The sequence below is a fragment of the Mirounga leonina genome, unplaced genomic scaffold (assembly GCF_011800145.1).
Source record: "Mirounga leonina isolate KUSES-001 unplaced genomic scaffold, KU_Mleo_1.0 Mir_94, whole genome shotgun sequence".
Lineage (NCBI taxonomy): Eukaryota > Metazoa > Chordata > Mammalia > Carnivora > Phocidae > Mirounga > Mirounga leonina.
Window position 1 is genome coordinate 5,065,091 of NW_023270855.1, and position 18,797 is coordinate 5,083,887.

The 18,797-nt window shown below is 47.9% G+C and overlaps 1 protein-coding gene across 2 annotated transcripts in view; it reads right to left on the reverse strand.

The window, feature by feature from the left end:
- MRPS25 (mitochondrial ribosomal protein S25) overlaps positions 1 to 14,471 on the reverse strand; it is a 41,876-nt gene extending 27,405 nt beyond the window's left edge. Inside the window, exons 1-4 of one of the 2 annotated variants that reach the window (XM_034997602.1) lie at positions 14,204 to 14,455; positions 9,272 to 9,378; positions 2,400 to 2,487; positions 1,313 to 1,675 (exon numbers count right to left, since the gene is read on the reverse strand). In XM_034997602.1, the coding sequence (XP_034853493.1) occupies positions 1,483 to 1,675; positions 2,400 to 2,487; positions 9,272 to 9,378; positions 14,204 to 14,337 (522 nt within the window). In that variant the 5' untranslated portion in view covers positions 14,338 to 14,455 and the 3' untranslated portion in view covers positions 1,313 to 1,482. Of the gene's footprint in view, positions 1 to 1,312; positions 1,676 to 2,399; positions 2,488 to 9,271; positions 9,379 to 14,203 lie in introns of those variants that run through there. The other variant, XM_034997603.1, reaches the window with a different exon arrangement.
- Between the last annotated feature and the right edge of the window lie 4,326 nt (positions 14,472 to 18,797).

Consider the following 18,797-nt stretch of genomic DNA (forward strand, 5'->3'; position numbering starts at 1 on the left):
CCCGGGTGGCTCAGTTGGTTAAACGACTGCCTTTGGCTCAGGTCATGATCCTGGAGTCCCGGGATCGAGTCCCGCATCGGGCTCCCTGCTCGGCAGGGAGTCTGCTTCTCCCTCTGACCTTCCTCCCTCTCATGCTCTCTGTCTCTCATTCTCTCTCTCTCAAATAAATAAATAAAATCTTTAAAAAAAAAAAAGAAACCAGACAGAGGATTAGAATGGAGGGCAGATTTCTCTGCTCACCCTCCAAAATTGTAAAAGGGGGCAGGGTGCCCTGTGGTGCGGACCTGCGATTAGACACACAACCCTGGTGAGCCTGCAGCCATCCCCCGCACGCACGCACGCACCCACCAGCCATGACCCGTGAACACCAGTCAGATGCAAAATCACAGAAAACCACAACCTGAGCATCAAATGTAAAAGAAGCCAAACCCCTCCCAATGTAATGGGCTGACCCCCAGCATTTATATAAAACCTTCTGGTTCCACATCCTTTCCCATGGCAGTCTACCTCCTGACCTCCCCCTGCTCCTTTCAGCCCCATTGGGCGGCTGCTTCCCGCAGGGCAGTCTCCACGTCCGCCTCCACGGCTCCCCGGGCCAGCTGGTCCCTCACTTCTGACCAGCTAAACCGTAAGGCAGCCAACCCTTGAGGGCTCTGGTGTTGCCGGAGGGCTGAAAGGCCGGGCAAGTAACCGCAGTATCCATGTCCTGTGAGGGAAGAACTAGGCGGACCCTCCGTAAGCCCTCACCCCCTCTTCCAAACCTTACAAAGTAAGGCCTGAATGAGCAAGAGGGCAGCCTCCAATACCAGCCCTCAGAGCAGGGCCCTGCAGTCTCAGCCAGCCCGCCCCTCTGCCTGTCCCCCGTCCTGGTCTGCAAACCTGTGACCGGGCCCTGGGGCCGGGGAGGCGGCTGGCAGAGGGCGCACACCGGAGGGGGGCTGGTCTGTGCCCGTCTCGGGGCCTCCTGCACCGCCGGCAGCCAGGCCTCCGGGAGGAGAGTGGGTTGGCTGCAGCAGTTGAAAGGGGAGCGCTGACAAAGGCTTGCCCTGGGGGTTCTGAAGAAGCCCGAAGAGCCTGAGCGGAGGGGGACTTCCACGTTGCCAACCACCCAGCTCCAGCCAGATCCTACCAGATCCAACCCCAGCAGCTCCTTCCTCTCCAGAGCAGGGCCTGGAAGAAGAATCGAAGCCAACAGAGACGAGGAAAGGGCGGCAGGACCGACCCAGGGATGTCAGCAGGCTGTGGCCTCAGACCTTCCCCAGCCCCACGCGGGCCTTTCTCCCGTGCCCACCGGACCAGACACACATCACCATGCCGGGGACCAGGACACATTTTATTGACCTGATAGAGCGGAGATACTCCCCCGACCCTGCCACGTCCTTTCACGCAGGTGTGCGAAAGGGGACCCTCTCACGGCAAAGGGATCTTTCAGAGTCCCGCCAGGGACAGAACCAGGGGCTTCCCTGGGTGTGGCCTGGGGCCTCAGTCCTGGGTGCTGGCCTTCAGCATGGCTTTGTACTTCCCTGTCAGCTCCTTGGGTAAGGGCACCAGGCCCGGGCAGGGCACCTGCCCTTCCACCTCGCAGATACACTCCCGCAGGCAGTACTTTCGGGGCCCAAAGTGGGCTGGGTGAGAAAGCTGCTTTTTCTCCTGCTCCTCCTCCTCCAGGGTTTCCCTGCCGAAGAGCAGAGAGAGCAACAGGTGTGGGAACAGCGCTCTGAGCCTCTAGGCAGCGTGGGACTTCTTGGCCAAGTGCACCCCGCCAGCAGCCAGGGAGCCCTGGCTCTCCCGTGCCTCTCAGCCTGCTCCCCGACCCCGACCCCAAAGTCTGCTGGCCCTCCCCCACAGGCCTCCCAGGTCACCCGGCCCGCACAGGCCCGCACAGGCCCACACAGCAGCAGTCAGCCTCCCTCCGGCCCAGGGGCAGCCCCAGCTCTGAGGCAGCACAAGGCCAGGGGGAGGGGCCTGCAAAGGCCTCTGTGCGCTTCCTCCAAGACGCACTTTCTTGGCTTCCTTCCCCTTCCTCTTTCCATCCACGTAAAGAGAAAGGACGAATCCCCAACACATACCGGGGTTAGACACCCACCAGCTCTAAGGAGAGATTCTTCCGGACAGGTGGCTGCAACCGCCCAGGCAAGTGTTTCCACAGCACCTCAGCTTCCCGTGGAGCCGAGGAGGCAGGGCGGTCTCCGACCCCACCTCCCAGCGGAGGGAGGGAGAGCTCACACAGGCTCGCTGACTTACAGCCCCACAGCTGGGGATCTGGGGAGCCGCAAAGCCCCACGGGACGGCCTCTGCAGCCCGGGAGCTCCGGCTGTGCGCGCCCTCCTGGCGCTCCTTTTCTCCCTCCCTCCGTGCCGAGACATTTGCTCCCCTCCAGGTCAGGCCCAGCAACTCACTTGTTCTTCCCTAGGATTTTCCTGATGTGCTCCATGATCTCCGTATTGCTCTTGGTCTCCACATCCACGAGGACCTGCTCCCCAGAATCTGGAAATGGGAAGCAAAGGGGACAAAAAGTGCTAAGGATTGGGCAGCACGCTCCTCAGCCTCAAGTCACGGTGACCAGTTTGCTTTTAGTGGTGAAGCATTTTAACAATAAGATAAATATGTTTGTCTACATAACCCATAATGATACCCTTCTTTTTTCTGTATTTCTTTAAACATGAGCAAAACTGAGGTATGTGCGGGGCACCTGGGTGGCTCAGTCGTTGAGCGTCTGCCTTCGGCTCAGGTCATGATCCCAGGGTCCTGGGATCGAGCCCCGCATCAGCCTCCCTGCTCAGCGGGAAGCCTGCTTCTCCCTCTCCCACTCCCCCTGCTTGTGTTCCCTCTCTCGCTGTCTCTCTCTGTCAAATAAATAAAATCTTTAAAAAAAAAAAAAAAAACTGAGGTATGTGCAAAAGCATACTATTTACTTACTTTTATTTATTTGAGAGAAAGAGCACACACACAAGCAGGGAGGGGCAGAGGGAGAGGGAGAAGCAGACTCCCGCTGAGCAGGGAGCCCAACACGAGGCTCGATCCCAGGACCCTGAGATCATAACCTGAGCTGAAGGCAGACGCTTCACCGACTGAGCCACCCAGGCACCCCATAAAGCATACTATTTTAATGGAAAGCAATTTTCCATTTCCATGTCATGGATAGAATCATCAATATCCTTAAGATGACAATTCTTCCCAAACTAGGCCATGGATTCAGTGCAATCTCTATCAAAATCCTAGCAGGTGTTTTTGTAGAAACTGGTAAGTCGAGTCTCAGATTCATGCAAAGGACCCAAAGTAGCCAAAATAATTTTGAAAAACAAGAAAATGGGAGGATGTTCATGTTCCAATTCCAAATTTACTATAAGCTACAGTAACCAAGACAGTGTGGTATTAGCGTAAGAACATACTACAGAGCAATGGAACAGAACTGAGTCCAGAAATAAACTCATATTTTTGGCCAACTGTCAGCAAAGATGCCAACACAATTCAACAAGGTAATGAATGAATTTATACCTTTAGTGCACAGCATTAAAAAAAAAAAAAGGAAAAAAAACCTGAAATTGGATCAGAGACCTAAATGTATGAGTTAAAGCCTCTATTAAACTTCTAGAAGAGGGGCGCCTGGGTGGCTCAGTCGGTTAAGTGTCTGCCTTCAGCTCAGGTCATGATCCCAGGGTCCTGGGATCGAGTCCCGCATCGGGCTCCCTGCTCAGTGGGGAGTCTGCTTCTCCCTCTCCTTCTGTCTCTCTCCCCAGCTTGTACTCTCTCAAATAAATAAATAAAATCTTTAAAAAAAAAAAAAAAACTTCTAGAAGAGAACAAAGGAAGTCTTTGTTCTCTAGGCAAAGATTTTTAGGTATGACATCAAAAACATGGTCCATTAAGGAAGTAATTTGATAAATTAAAATTCATCAAAGTTCAAAACTTGTGTTTCAAAAGATACTAAAAGCTGGGGCGTGTGGCTGGCTCAGTCAGTGGAACGTGCGACTCTTGATCTCGAAGTCGTGAGTTTGGGCCCCACATTGAGTGTAGAGATGACTTAAAAATAAACTTAAAAAAAAAAAAGATACTAAAAGCCAGAGTCGGGCGCCTGGGTGGCTCAGATGGATAAGCGTCTGCCTTCGGCTCAGGTCATGATCCCAGGGTCCTGGGATCGAGTCCCGCATCGGGCTCCCTGCTCCTTGGGAGCCTGCTTCTCCCTCTGCCTCTCTCTCTCTCTGTCTCATGAATAAATAAATAAAAATTTTAAAAAAATAATAATAAAAAATAATAATAAAAGCCAGAGTCTGGGAGAAAATATTCATAACGCATACACCTGATAAAGGATTTCTATCCCGACTACATAAAGAACTCTCACAACTCCTTAAGACTATCCAACTAAAAATACAAAATAAACATTTAACAAAAATTAATAACAGTTAATAATTAGCACATAAAAAGATACTATTCATCCATCATTAGTCATTAAAATGCAAATTAAAACCACAGGGCGATATTGGAGTGGCTCAAAATTGTTTAAATGGGTAACGCAAGTGCCAGGGAGAATGCAGAATAACTGAACTTTCCTACATGGCTGGTAGAAGTGCCACTTTAGCCAGTGAATACACAGAGAAAGGAAAGAAAGAAAAAGATTGGAAAGGAAGTTAAAACTGTATTTGCAGATAGAATAATTGTGTATATTGAAAATCCTAAGGAATTTAGAAAATAAAACCTACTAGAAATAATAAGCAAGGTGGCAAGACACGAGGCCCACACACAAAAATCAACTGGGCTTCTATAAAGTTGTAACCAAACAACTGGAAAATGAATTGTTTTTTTAAATACTTTTCACAGTAGTCACAAAACATACTCCACATTGTTAAAATGCCTATTTCTCCTCAAAATGATCTATAATGTAACTCCAATCAAAATCCCAGCAAGCGGGGAGCCTGGCTGGCTCAATCAGGAGAGCATGTGACCCTCGATTGCAGGGTCATGAGTTCAAACCCCACACTGGGCATGGAGCCTACTAAAAATAAAAAAAATAAAAAATAAAAAAATCCCAGCAAGCTTTTATCTAGAAACTGATAAGCAGATTTGGCAGGACGCCTAGATGCCACAGCCAGTTAAGCATCCAGATTCTTGATTTTACCTCAGGTCATGATTGAGGGTGATGAGATCAAGCCCTGCATTGGGCTCCGTGCTCAGAGCGGAGTCTTCTTGGGATTTTCTCTCTCCCTCTGCCCCTCCCACCCGCTCGCATGCACTCTCTAATAAATAAATAGATCTTTTTTAAAAAGTTAATATATAAATGCAAAGAACGTACAACTGCCAAAGTAATTTTGGAAAAAAAAAACAAAGATTTAAAACTACCTGATCCTAAAGACTTACTATAAAGCCACAAACCAAGACAGTGTGGTATAGCCTAAGGACATACAGATCAGTGAGAAGATGAAGTCAGAAATATAAAGTCAAATGGTATTTTTGTGTGGTAAAATACACATAACAAAAATTACCATTTTAACCATCTTAAAGTGTGTAATTCTGTAGTTTCTTTCTGTCCCTATGGACTTGCCCGTTCCAGACATTTAAATAAACGGAATGATATTATCTGTGGCCTTCTTGTGTCTGCCTTCTCTCACTTGGCTTATGTTTTCAAGTTCACCTGGGTTGTAGCATTTGTTGGTACTTTGTGCCTCTTCATGGCTGAGTAATATTCCACTGAATGGAGCTATATCAAGTTTTGCTTATCCATTCAGAGTCGACTGAGTTTTGATAAAAATGCCAAGGAAACTAAATTAGGGAAAGGACGGGTCATTCACCACGTGGTGCTGAAACACCTGAGTATCCCAAACCTAAAACCAAAAACAAGCCTCAGTCCCCAGCACACTTAATCCACAAAGAACTCAGCCTCTAGCAAAGACCCGAATATGAAACCTACAATGATAAAACTTCCAAAGGACACAGAGGAGAAAATCTTTGCCACCCTGGGGTAGACGGAGACTCCTGGACAGACACAGAAAGCACAAACCATAAAAGAAAACAACTGACAAGCCGGAGTTCTTCCAGATGAAACTTGTGCTCTCCCAAAGACCCCATCACGAAAAGAAAGCCAAAGCTGAGAGAAAAGAGTCACAATGCACCTACCCAACCAAACAACCTCATCCAGAAGAGAGAGAATTCAGTGAGAAAACGAACAGCCTAGTTTGTTTTTTTTTTTAATGGACAAAAGATTCAAAATAGACTCTTTATGAAAGAAATCTGTGAACGGCCAATAAGCACATGAAAAGATACTGGGAAAACGCAAATTAAAACTTTGATGAGGGGTGCTTGGGTGGCTCAGTCGTTAAGCATCTGCCTTCAGCTCAGGTCATGATCCCGGGGTCCTGGGATCGAGCCCCACATCGGGCTCCCTGCTCAGCGGGAAGCCTGCTTCTCCCTCTCCCACTCCCCCTGCTTGTGTTCCCTCTCTCGCTGTGTCTCTGTCAAATAAATCAATAAAATCTTAAAAAAAAAAAAAAAAAAAAAACCTTTGATGAACCCTGAAAGACTAAAATTTTTAAATATTTATGGGGCACCAGGGTGGCTCAGTCAGTTAAGCGTCCTACTCTTGGTTTCGGCTCAGGTCATGATCTCGGGGTCATAAGATAGAGCCCTATGTCAGGGTCCATGCTGGGCACAGAGCCTGCTTAAGATTCTCTCTCCCTCTCCGTCTGTCCCCCACCCTGACCCCGCTTGCGCTCTTTAAAAAAAAGAAATTTAACGTGGTAAAGAGAATGACCCCAAAACATGTCCCTGTCCTACTCCCCCAGAATGTGTGAAGAGGTCACCTTAGTGGCAAAAGGGGCTGTGCAGATATGAGTCAAGTTAAGGCCTGAAGTTGGGCCCATTCTCCCGGGTCACAGCCTAAATGACTCACACGGCCCTTAACATCAGAGAACCTATCCGGGCAGTGGTCCAAGGGGCACATGACCATGGAAGACCAGCCAGATAGGCCATGTTGCTGTCCTTGAAGATGGAGGAAGGGGCCACAAGCCAAAGAATGGGGGTGGCCCCTAGGAGCTGGAAAAGCCCCGTGAAAGAATTTGCCCCCGAGCCTCCAGAAAGGAAGGCTCTGCTGACACCCCTTGATTTCTGTCCACTTTGGCTTCTACAGAAATGTAAGAAATGTGTGTTGTAAGCCACCAAGTCTGCGCTAACTTGTTATGCAGCCACAGGGAACACGCCGGTAACAGTGGGTGAGGATGGGGAGCCGCCAGGGCTCCCACGCCCTGCTGACTGCAGGCGAGACGGGCGCTGGTTCGAGAAAGCGGTTCAGCAGCGCCTAAGAACATTACATACCGATCCTAGGGCCCAGCAACCCCACCCTGAGGCGCATGCCCAGGTCCACAGGACAACTTGTTCCAACCTTTGGAAGGTGCGGAGGCGCACCAGCTCCGAGGAGCCAAAACTAGAAACGGCCCTCGACAGCCCCGGAGGCCCTCCGGGGGAGCAGCCGGCCCACAGCGCCACCGTCTGGGACCTGGCCATTTCGGGAGTCCCTGCTGGGTGGCCATCCGAGGCGCCTCCCACCAGACTTCCCTCCAGAGATGTCCCACCGGCTCTGCCATCTGAGGACTTTCCCTGCCTCCCCCTCCCCTTATCACCAATAAATCTTCTAACTCTGCCTCGGCACTTAACAAAAAACCCCATGTCATCAACAGGGAAACGGATGAATAAACCGGTATATTCCCACAGTGGGACACTTGGCACTAAAAATGAATCCACTATGGACATACATAACAGATGAGTCTCAAAAACATGATGTGTAAAAGCCAGACCCAGCAGAACACCCACCGTGCCACCACCCCTAGGACGTTCCAAAACAAAACTGATCTACGGAGAAGTCCGAGCGGCGGCCGCCCCTGGTGGAAGGGGGAATCCAGGGGGAATCCCCTGGAAAGCCGCACGTGGGGACTTTCTAGTCAGAGATGCTCTGTATCATCCCTTGCAAAGTGGGAACACAGCTATGTAACAATTGTCAGAACTGATCAATTTATGCACAGAAGACCCGTGTGTTTCATTACGGGTAAATTATACCTCAGTGAAATTAACTGTTTAAAATGCAAACAAAATACATCCACAAAACTGCTACCGCACCACCATTCTCTTCACCCACCTGACCTCGCTCTAGGCTTCTTTCATAGCACTTATGCCCTGGGATCCTGTCTGGCTAAGCTTCTTGTCCTTTCAGTCTCCTCCTGCTACGCTATCATCCCTACGAGGGCAGAGATCTTTGTCCCTACAGCTCCCTGACACCCCAGGCACTGTGCCTGGGCCCAGCGGCCACGCCACATGTATTTGCCGAATGGATTTAAGATCAGCATCATTCTGCTTCCTGAAGCATCTCCCAAACTACACTTCATGTGGTTCTTACAACCACGTAAGGCAGATGCTGGACCTTCACCTGAGAAACAAAGCAATGGGAACATGACTCGCTCAGGGTTGGAATGACTGAGTAGAGAGCGGAGCCAAACATCTGCTCTGACTTCCAGGCACTGAGCCCAATAGAACCGAACATTCATTCTGTGCCTCGTGGGAAAAGACAGCATCGTGGAAGTGTGTGGCCCGGAAAGGACACACACAGATACACACACTGCTCAAGAGGACATGGCCAGCACTGAGCAGGCAGCTGGGGGAGACCGGGAAGGGACAATGTAAGGGTGCAGGGAGGGCTTCCTGGAAGAAGTGGTGCCCAAGTGGAATCTCAGAAAGATTTTAAAAATAAATCAATAAGCAAAGCAGCACGGGATTTCCGGCAGAGGGACCAGCATGAGCAAAGGCAGCAAAGCGAGGTGTGGCAAGGGAATTTGGAAAAACCAGCTGTACGCTGTGAGGCACGTAGAAAGATGTGGGGGCAACAGGAGATGGGGCTGGAGAAACAGGGGAAGAGTCCAGACCTCAGTGGCTACTGTGTGCCACGGTCCAAAGCCAGTGATGACGGGCGCCTGGGTGGCTCAGTCGTTAAGCGTCTGCCTTCGGCTCAGGTCATGATCCCAGGGTCCTGAGATCGAGCCCCGCATCAGGCTCTCTGCTCAGCGGAAAGCCTCCTTCTCCCTCTCCCACTCCCCTGCTTGTGTTCCCTCTCTCACTGTGTCTCTCTGTCAGATAAATAAATAAAATCTTTAAAAAAAGAAAAAAAAAACAAAGCCAGTGATGGAAGTAAGAGACGTTTACAAAAGCTCATAGCTCAGATCCCCCAAGCACTATGGTGGGAGGAAGGGATGGGAAGAAAGATCCTCCCGGCCTTGGCAGAGGCCACACTCACCCAAATAGAACCGCAGGAAGGGGGATGGCGTCATGTTCTTAAACATCATAATCTGTACCCAAGGATTTTTGTACTGGATCTGAGGTATGTTGAAAAACACAAACTTCCTGCAAAAGGGAAGAAATTAAACCTGTGAAACAGAGTTAATTTGAAATGCTGTGCACCTGTTTATTTTTTGAAGGAGATAGTCCAGAACTTTCATCCAATTCTCAGGGGACCCTGCCCCACAAAAAGGCTGAGAAAAGCAGCCGTCAGGAATTTATTAGTATATTCTCTGAACAGTGGGTGTCAGGACTTGTGGCTTGTCATTTGAGGGAAAAGACATCTGTACCCCTACCTCACACTGCACACTAACCTAAAACTCACAGAGCAGAAGAATAAATGTAAACATAAAACTATGAAATGTCCCAGATCTTGGGTGCTGGTTAGAGAGATGTATTCATTCCTAAGCAGAAGCTCATCAAGCTGTATACTTCATGTAAATTGTACCATAATTTTAAAATAAATGAAAGCAAACATGGAGAATACCTTTAAACTTAGGTTTAAAACACAGATAAATACACCACCTTAAAACTTTTATATGGCAAAATTTACCAGAAACAAAATCAACATTTGCCAAATCAGAAGAAAAATGTTTGTAAAACATAAAACAAAAAGGCTAATTCCTTTGGTAAAGTTTTACACATCATTAAGATTTACAATCCAGGGGCGCCTGGGTGGCTCAGTCGGTTAACTGTCCAACTCTTGATTTCGGCTCACATCATGATCTCAGGGTAGTGGGATCGAGCCCCACATCGGGCTCCACGCTCAGCACAGAGTCTGCTTGGGATTCTCTCCCTTCCCCTCTGCCCCCATGCACTCACCCAAACGCACACACTCTCTTTCTCTCAAATAAATAAATAAATAAAATCTTAAAAAAAAATGTTTTACAGTTCAGCCACAAAAGCCACAAACAGGCAGAAACCCAAAGAGCCTATCATCTTATGAAGAGATTCTCAATACCTTCCCAATAGTCATGTAAGTTAAAATAGGATTCTTTTCCACCTGTTAGATTGCTAAAGATTAAAAAAAAACAACAAAAAGAAGTTACAGAAATCAGGATACACTTCCTTAAGAATTGGTTTAACCTCTTTGGAGGTCAATTTGGAACTAGCAAAATATAGAAAGCATAGATCTTGACAGTGATTTCACTGCTTTTAGACATTTTTATACCTGAATGCAAAGACATTATTTGTTACAGCAAAGGAACAGAAACAACAAACGTCCTTCGAGAGAGGACTAATTAGGACACAGCTACATGTCTGGATCCCTCTCCACCTGCTCTCCATCCTAAAGTGCTAACCTACATGGGCTATGAGGTGGGCTTCCTTGACCTCTGACTTCATGTTGGGTTTGGCCAACAATGAGTGCTGGCAAGACTGAAAGGAGAGGGCAGAGTCAAAGTATTCTTTCCCTGACTCATCTCCTGGCTGAGTCCCAGGCTCCTGTCAGGCAGCCCTCTCCCCATCACTTCTGCAAGCCTAGACCTGAGGTCCTGCACGGTCCCTTATGGTTTCTTTTCCCCATCCTTGCCCATACCTCTGTAAATAGTCCCTTAATTAAAGGCTCCCCAAATTATCCTAATTTAAATGTGCCCTCTGCTTCCTCCTGCGACCCTGCCCCACATCAGATGACAGACAGGTGCGAGTGATACATGGGACAGTAACACAGTCACCCAGCTTTACCACTTCTCAGCTGTCTGAGCCAGGACAAGTTACTGCTCTGTGCCTCAATGTTTATGCCAAGATGCTGGCAATGCAGGACAACCAGTCCACAGTGGAGCTTGTAATTCGTTTTTAAGATGAATTGATAGAATCAACAGAAGGCGACTATGTGACCATTTACTTGGGGAGACTTCCATAACCGGGGCAGAATCTGCAAGCAAAACAAAGCAAAAGCAAGGACAATTATTAACTCCAGGGAAAACAAAAAGCTTTGCAAAAACAAAAAGGAAAAAATAATCATAGTACTCTAATTGGTCCAACTGTGTACAGTGTTCACAGTCGTATTAATTTAAACATTGAATATTGTTCTAGCCAAAGTTCTGAAATGACTATCCTGGGAGGATGAAGAGCTGAGTAATATGCATGTGTTGGGTTGGGGAATGGCAATAGTGGGGAAAGAGCTAAATTCTCATCTTCCATAGTGGCAAGACAACAGATAAAGCCTAAACCTAGAAAAGGAAGAAACAGCTCTCCAAGTATGGTATTTAACTATGCAAGGGAAATGCTAATGAAATGGTTAGAGTTGTAGAAGTTGTTGCCTCTAGGGGAGGCAGTGGAGGTAAGGTCCTACTATATGCCTTGCATCACGACAGCACACAAGGCTCGAAGCTCCAAAGCTGAATTTACCTTCCTGGGCTTATGACGTCTCTGCTCAATTACCACCCCACAGCAGAGGATCTCAACATCGTACAAAGAAACCAGGGCATATCCATGCAGGAATTGCTCACACCTAGAACTACTAGGGCAAAAACTCAACAGGAATTTGTTTGTGTTGTTTTTTTGTTTTTAAAAGATTTATTTATTTATTTGAGAGAGAGAGAGAGAGAAAGCACACAGTGGGGAGGGGTAGAGGGAGAGAGAATCTCGGGGAGACTCCCTGCTGAGCATGAAGCCCAACGTAGGCCTCCATCTCATGACCTGAGCCAAAATCAAGACTCAGACACTTAACCAAATGAGCCACCCAGGTGCCCCTCGACAGGAAGATGTAAACGGTTTGTGAAACCTGAGAACAAAGTTGATAATGGTAGGTAACCTTTAGTTGAGCACCTGCTGTACATGCCAGACACCTTAGGCATTTTAATACTTGAATCCTCACAATGACCCTGCAAGGTGGGGTTTTATAACTAAGCAAACAGGTCAGAAAAGTAAACTGCCCTAGGTCACACAGCCAGTAAAGAAGAGGGCTGTGTGCAGCTGGACCTCAGCCACTCTTTTGTCACCATCAAATTACCAAATTCACCTAGATCCTGAGGCTCAGGATGGACACAGAACTCAAAAAATGCTAGCAGCTGTTACTTTTTTTTATTGCACCTGAAAGGCAAGAACATCTGGCAAAGGTGAGCAGGGACTTAGCCCTCAGACACTAAGGCAGCTCCCCACACACCCAGCAGACACCCGAGACTATGGCTGGCCTGGGGAAGTATACTGGTGTACTTGGAATGGAGGTGATCCAGGGAGGGACAGCTGAAATGCTAAGGGTATATGAACAAGCAAAGGCCGGTGGGGCTGGAAAGGGCAAGTCCGGTAGACTCAAACCCAAGGGCACGAAATCCACAAGGGCATACACAGGCTCTTACCATTCCGAACAATGAAGCACAGAATGGCTGTTTGGCTCTTATTTACCTACAGGGTATTAAAATACTTGAAATGCAAGTATAAGGCCTGCAGGTCTATTCTGATAGACTGATCATTTAAAAAACCAGAGATTTATATAAAAATCTGAATTTCTGGCTTCTTGACAAGTCAGAAATTCTCCGTGGGCCCACTAAGCCGTAGCCAAGCAGTGAATGGCCCCTGGGTGACAGGGCACATTTTCCCAATCTGAGCGGGCCCATCCAGACTGCTTCCCTCCTTTCTGGTACTGCCCCACCTCTGCTGATTCCTAGCGTGGACGGATGGGATGCACAGTGAGTTATGAAGGAGTATCCGGGTGCCCATTCACCCCTAGACCCAGGTCTTCCAGAAGCCATCAGCCCACCTGTTCCCATGCAAGCAGCTACAAGTTTTTGGCTTCACCTGTGGACAACAAATAGCTAGGAGGTAGCTTCTGGCTATCCTGAACAGCTGTGCAGCAAAAGCCCCTCACCAGGGGGGGACCATACCCTACTGGGAGCACTTCCCCAGCCCATTTTGATCCACCCAGTCCCAAAGCTTCTGAAGGACAAGACTTCTTCTTAGGCACTGTTGAATCCCCAGCTCACAGCATGGGGCCAAGCATTCAGTAGGCAATCAGTAAATTTATACTTAATACCTGAAAAGCCCAAAGCACCGCTGCTGCCTCAAGGTTCAATTCAAACACTTCTTTTCTAAGCTTCCATTTAAGGAGCTCTCACTCTGCTCCATGCTGAAAAGCCACCCCAAGGAGTTTAAGGTGGGGGTGGGGGTGGGGGGCGGCGGTGGGGGTATGGAGCCTGGGGCTACACAGCTGACATAATCAATTATGAGAGGGACGAGTCCTGCAGCGGAGAAGCCCGTTCACAGCTACGGCTCACCACCACTCACCAGCCAGCGTGGTGCCCTGGGCAAGCAAGTTACTAACATCTCTGTGCGTTTCTTCATCCCTAGAATAGGGATAACCATGGGGCTTCTATAAACATCAAACGAGACAATGCATGACAAACATTCAGAAGCACGCCGCACACAGAAGGGCTCAGTAAGTGCTAGCAGCTGTTACTTCTTTCACTACATCCCACAGCGGCTCTGGACATAGGTATCATGCCAGTTTGGGACAATAAGGAGCAACTCGCCCAAAGCCAGCAGTTGTTAGAGCTGGGACCTAAACAGGGTCCGTGGCCTCGGGGCTTGGCTCCATCCAGAGCAGAACGTGCGCCGCTGCTCCCCACTGCTCGCCGGCCAGGCACAGGTAGTTAAGGAGACTCCGGCCTCCCCGGGTTAGCCTAGTCCTCCAGCGGGGAGGAAGGGGAAGGGGTGGGAGACCCTTGTCCTCCGCTCCCCGACCTCAGTCACGACTGCCCCTGGCACAGCGCGGCCCTGCTGTCCTCAGTCTCCTCGTCTGTAAAATGGGGCCAATGGCACCCAGCTCAGGAGGCCAGCCTCGGGATCAAGTAGCACCCAGAGCAGCTCCAGGTCTCAGCGTTACTACCACGTCATTACAGCGAGCAGGGTACGTCCGCGCGGCCTGGGGGCGGCCTCAAGGGCTCCGACTGACCTGGCGCCCTCGCCCAGCTCCCCGTGCGTGTTGTAGTTCACCGTCATGACCTTCACTGAGTCCTTGAACACTACGTCTCCCTGGCCCAGGTACTGGAGGGTGCGGCGGATCGGGAAGCGGCCCTTCATGGGCATGGCGGCGGAGGGGTCGGGCCGCGGGCTTAGCCGCGAGGACAGACCCAAAGCAGCCGACGCTGCTGGCCCGACGAACCTCACACCGCTTCGCCTCCTCGCTGGTTTCCACTTCCCGCGCAGACGCACAGGAGACGCCTCCCGGCGGGCAGCGCACGCGCGCGCCGCGGAGCAGCTTGGAACTTGTAGTCCCGGCCAGCGTTGGCTTAGGGTTTGGGGCGGGGATCCCGCTAGTACACCTTCGCTTTAGAACACCCACCCGGAACTTATGCTTTTCACACTCTGTAAATTAGCCTCTCCCCACCCCCACCCCGCAAGGGAAAATATTTTTAAATAGACTCAAACTCAGTCAAACAACAGAATTACAGTTGGAAATAAACCAAGAAGAGCTGCGTTCAGATGCCAAGTGGGCTACTAACTTGCTCTTCAACCTCAAGTAAGTTTTTCTTTTTTTTTTTAAGATTTTTATTTACTTATTTGACAGAGAGACAGCGAGAGAGGGAACCCAAGCAGGGGGAGTGGGAGAGGGAGAAGCAGGCTCCCCACTGATCAGGGAGCCCGATGCAGGGCTCCATCCCAGGACTCTGGGATCATGACCTGAGCCAAAGGCAGATGCTCAACGACTGAGCCACCCAGGCGCCCAAATAAGTCAGTTTTTCTCTCTCAACTTCTCCGAATTCAAAATGAAGTGTTCCAAGTGCACAATTTCTAACATTTACTATAAAAACTGATTTGCAAAAGGGGGGGGGAAGGCAAGTTTGGAAACTACCCCTTCCTGGTTCACCCACTTAACAGCTCTGGACCACAATTTGTTCATAAGCGAAAGGTGGATGAGATGCATTTCTGAAGTATGCTTACTGATCTAAGAAAGTTTTTACTTCTCCTTCACTTTTGAAGGATAATTTTGCCAGCTATAGAATTCTAGGTGAATGGGGGTTTTCTTTCAACACTTTATTACTCCACTTTTCTTGAATGTTCCTGAGGAGTAGTCAGCTATAATTCTTTGTCTTTTCTGTAAGATTTTTTCTTCTTCTGGCTTCTTTCAAGATTTTCTCTGGTTTATGCAGTTTGAATAAGATATACCTACATACAGATGGGGCGCCTGGGTGGCCGGGAATGTTAAGCCTCAGCCTCTTGGTTTCCACTGAGGTCACCGTCTCAGGGTCCAGATATCTCAACCCTGAGTGGGGCTTGGTTCTCAGCGGGGAGTCTGCTTGAGATTCCCCTCTTCCTCTGCCCCTCCCCCAAGCACACTTTCTCTCAAATAATCTTTTTTTTTTTATTTTATTATGTTATGTTAGTCACCATACATTACATCATTAGTTTTTGATGTAGTGTTCCATGATTCATTGTGTGTAACACCCAGTGCTCCATGCAGAATGTGCCCTCTTTAATACCCATCACCAGGCTAACCCATCCTCCCACTCCCCTCCCCTCTCTCAAATAATCTTAAAAAAAAGATATACCTATGTATAGACATTTGATATTTATCCTACTTGATATTGATCCTACTCTGAGCTTCCAGGATCTGTCATTAATTTTGGAAGGTTCTCAGCCATCATTACCTCAAATATTTCTTCTCTCTTCATTCTTTTTTTTCTTCTGGTGTTCCAGTTACATATATTACATCTTTTGAAATTGTCACATTGTTTTTGGATATTTTGTTCTGGGTTTGTTTTTCATTCTTTTCTCTCAGCATTTCAGTTAGGGAAGTTTCTATTGACCTATCTTCAAGCTCACTGATTCTTTCCGCAGTTGTGTCCAGTTGGTTGATGAGCCCTTTAAAGGTATTCTTCATTTGTTAGTGTTTTTGATTTGCTAACATTTCCTGTTGACTATTTCTAAGAGTTTTCTTATCTCTGCTTACATTACCCATATGTTCTTGCATACTATTTTTTATCTTGAGACTCTTTAATATATTTATCAGTTATTTTAAATTTCCTGTCTGATAATTCCAACATCTGTGTCATAGAAATCTGATGCTTGCTGTGTCTCATCAACTGTGTTTTTTTTTTTTTATTGCCTTTTAGCATGCTTAAAATTTTTTGCTGAAGGCCCAACAATATTGGCTGTATTGGATAATAGGAACTTAAGTAAATGAACCTCTAGAATGAGGATTTATGTTAATCTGGCTAGGAGTTGAGTTGTGTTTAATGTTTGCTGTAGCTGTAGGTCCAGAGGCTTTAAATTCCTCTAGTGTCGGGGAGGGGGGTGGGAGGATGGGTTAGCCTGGTGGTGGGTATTGAGGAGGGCACATTCTGCATGGAGCACTGGGTGTTATGCACAAACAATGAATCATGGAACACTTCATCTAAAACTAATGATGTAATGTGTGGGGATTAACATAAGAATAAAAAAAAAATTCCTCTAGTGTCTTTGTGGTGGTAAGGTGTGTGTGGGGGGGGGTGGGAAGCATTCTATAATCCGATGAAATCTCAGTATTTAGTGGGCCTGTGTCTTTGGGCTGTGACCTTCACAAGTATTTCTTTCTTTTTTTTTTTTAAGATTTTTATTTATTTATTTTAACAGAGATAGAGAGCACAAGCAGGCAGAGCGGCAGACAGAGGGAGAGGGAGAAGCAGGCTCTCCGCCGAGCAGGGAGCCCGATGCGGAGCTCGATCCCAGGACCCAGGGATCATGACCGGAGCCGAAGGCAGCGGCTTAACCGACTGAGCCACCCAGGCGCCCCTGGTATTCTTAATCTCATTCTCTGATATTATAATAAAAAAATAAATATTCTTAATCTCATTCTGTGATATTATAATAAATAAATAATTTATATATATATATATTTGTGGTCTTTCTTCCTGACTCATGAAACCCTTGTAATTTCCCTAATGATAATATAGGAGCATCTTTTATTTCTTTAAGATTTTATTTTTAAGTAATCTCTATACCCAACGTGGGGCTGAAACTCACAACCCCGAGATCAAGACTCACATCCTCCACTGACTGAGCTGGCCAGGTGCCCCTGGGAGCATTTTTTGTCATAATATCTGGGTTTTGTCCCTGTTCCTGAATTAGCTCTGGAGAGATAAAGATGAAAAGAGCATCTTTTGTTATCATAATAAGCCCCCTTTAACCACACCAGTTAATGCAAATGAGGGGGCTTTTGGAAACCCCCTAAGGATGGGGGATTGGTTGCCACAGATGATTAGTTGGAATTTTCAGCCCCAGCCCCCTAACCTCTGGGGAGGGGAAAGGGGCTGGAGGTTGAGTTAATCACAAATGGCCAATGATTTTAATCAATCATGCCTATGTAATGAAGCCTCCATTAAAAATACCCTAACCATGGGCATCTGGGCGGCTCAGCCAGTCGGTTAAGCATCCGCCTTCGGCTCAGGTCATGGTCCCAGAGTCCTAGGATCGAGTCCCGCATCGGGCTCCTTGCTCAGCAGAGAGCCTGCTTCTCCCCCTCCCTCTGCTGCACCCCTGCTTGTTCTCTCTCTCTCTAATAAATAAAATCTTTTTTAAAAAATACCCTAACCAAAGGGGTTGGGAGAGCTTCTAGGAGGATGAACACATCAGTGATAGTGCAGGGAGAGTGGTGCAGAGGGCATGGAAGCTCTATGCCCTGTATTCTATATCTTGCCCTATGCATCTCTTCTATCTAGTTGTTCCTAAATTGTATTCTTTTATAATTAACCAGTAATCTAGCAAGCCATTATAGCAAATTATCAAACTCAGGGAGAGGCTTGTGGGAACCCTGGCTTATAGCCTGTGAGCTAGAAGTACCAGAGACTTACACTTGTCATTGGCATCTGAAGTAGGGGGCAGTCTTGTGGCACTGAGCCCTTAATGTGTGGGATCAGGTGCTAACTCCAGATAGTGTCAGAACAGAGTTGAATTTGTAGGACACGCAGCTGGTGTCAAAGAATTGGTTGGTGTGGGAAAACCCCATATACATTTAGTGCCAACGTGTGTGAGTTGGGGCATCTAGGTGGTGCAGTCAGTTAAGCATCCCACTGTTGGTTTCAGCTCAGAAACGTCCTTCCCTGGGTAGGATTAGACTTTGGTACAGTCTTTTCCCCTGAGGAATGCTCAGAGTTTATTTTACAAAGATTACTCTTCCCCTTCCCCTGCCAGAGCCACCAGGGAATCTTTCTCAGCAATTAGCTGTGAAAACCAGGTGGGGTTCCTGGAGGTAAAACCATAAAGGTGTGCGTGGTGTCCCTTGGGCTGTGGCCCCCAGGAGTTCCTTACTATCCAGTGCTGGTCCACACTCAGCCTCCCACATTCCAACAGTGTTCCTACCAGCTATGGCTCCAGTGGCTTCTGCTCCAGGTGACTCTCCAGATTTCAAGGCAGCAGTTTGCCCTGCACTCAGTTCTCTGATGCGTCCAAGGAGAGTCATTGATTTTCTTTGTCCAGCTTTCTCTTGATGTAAGGACAGGAGTGACAACTTCAAAACTCCTTGTGTGCCTGACCTGAAATCAGAAGTCCCTTCTGAAGTGGGGTGTTTA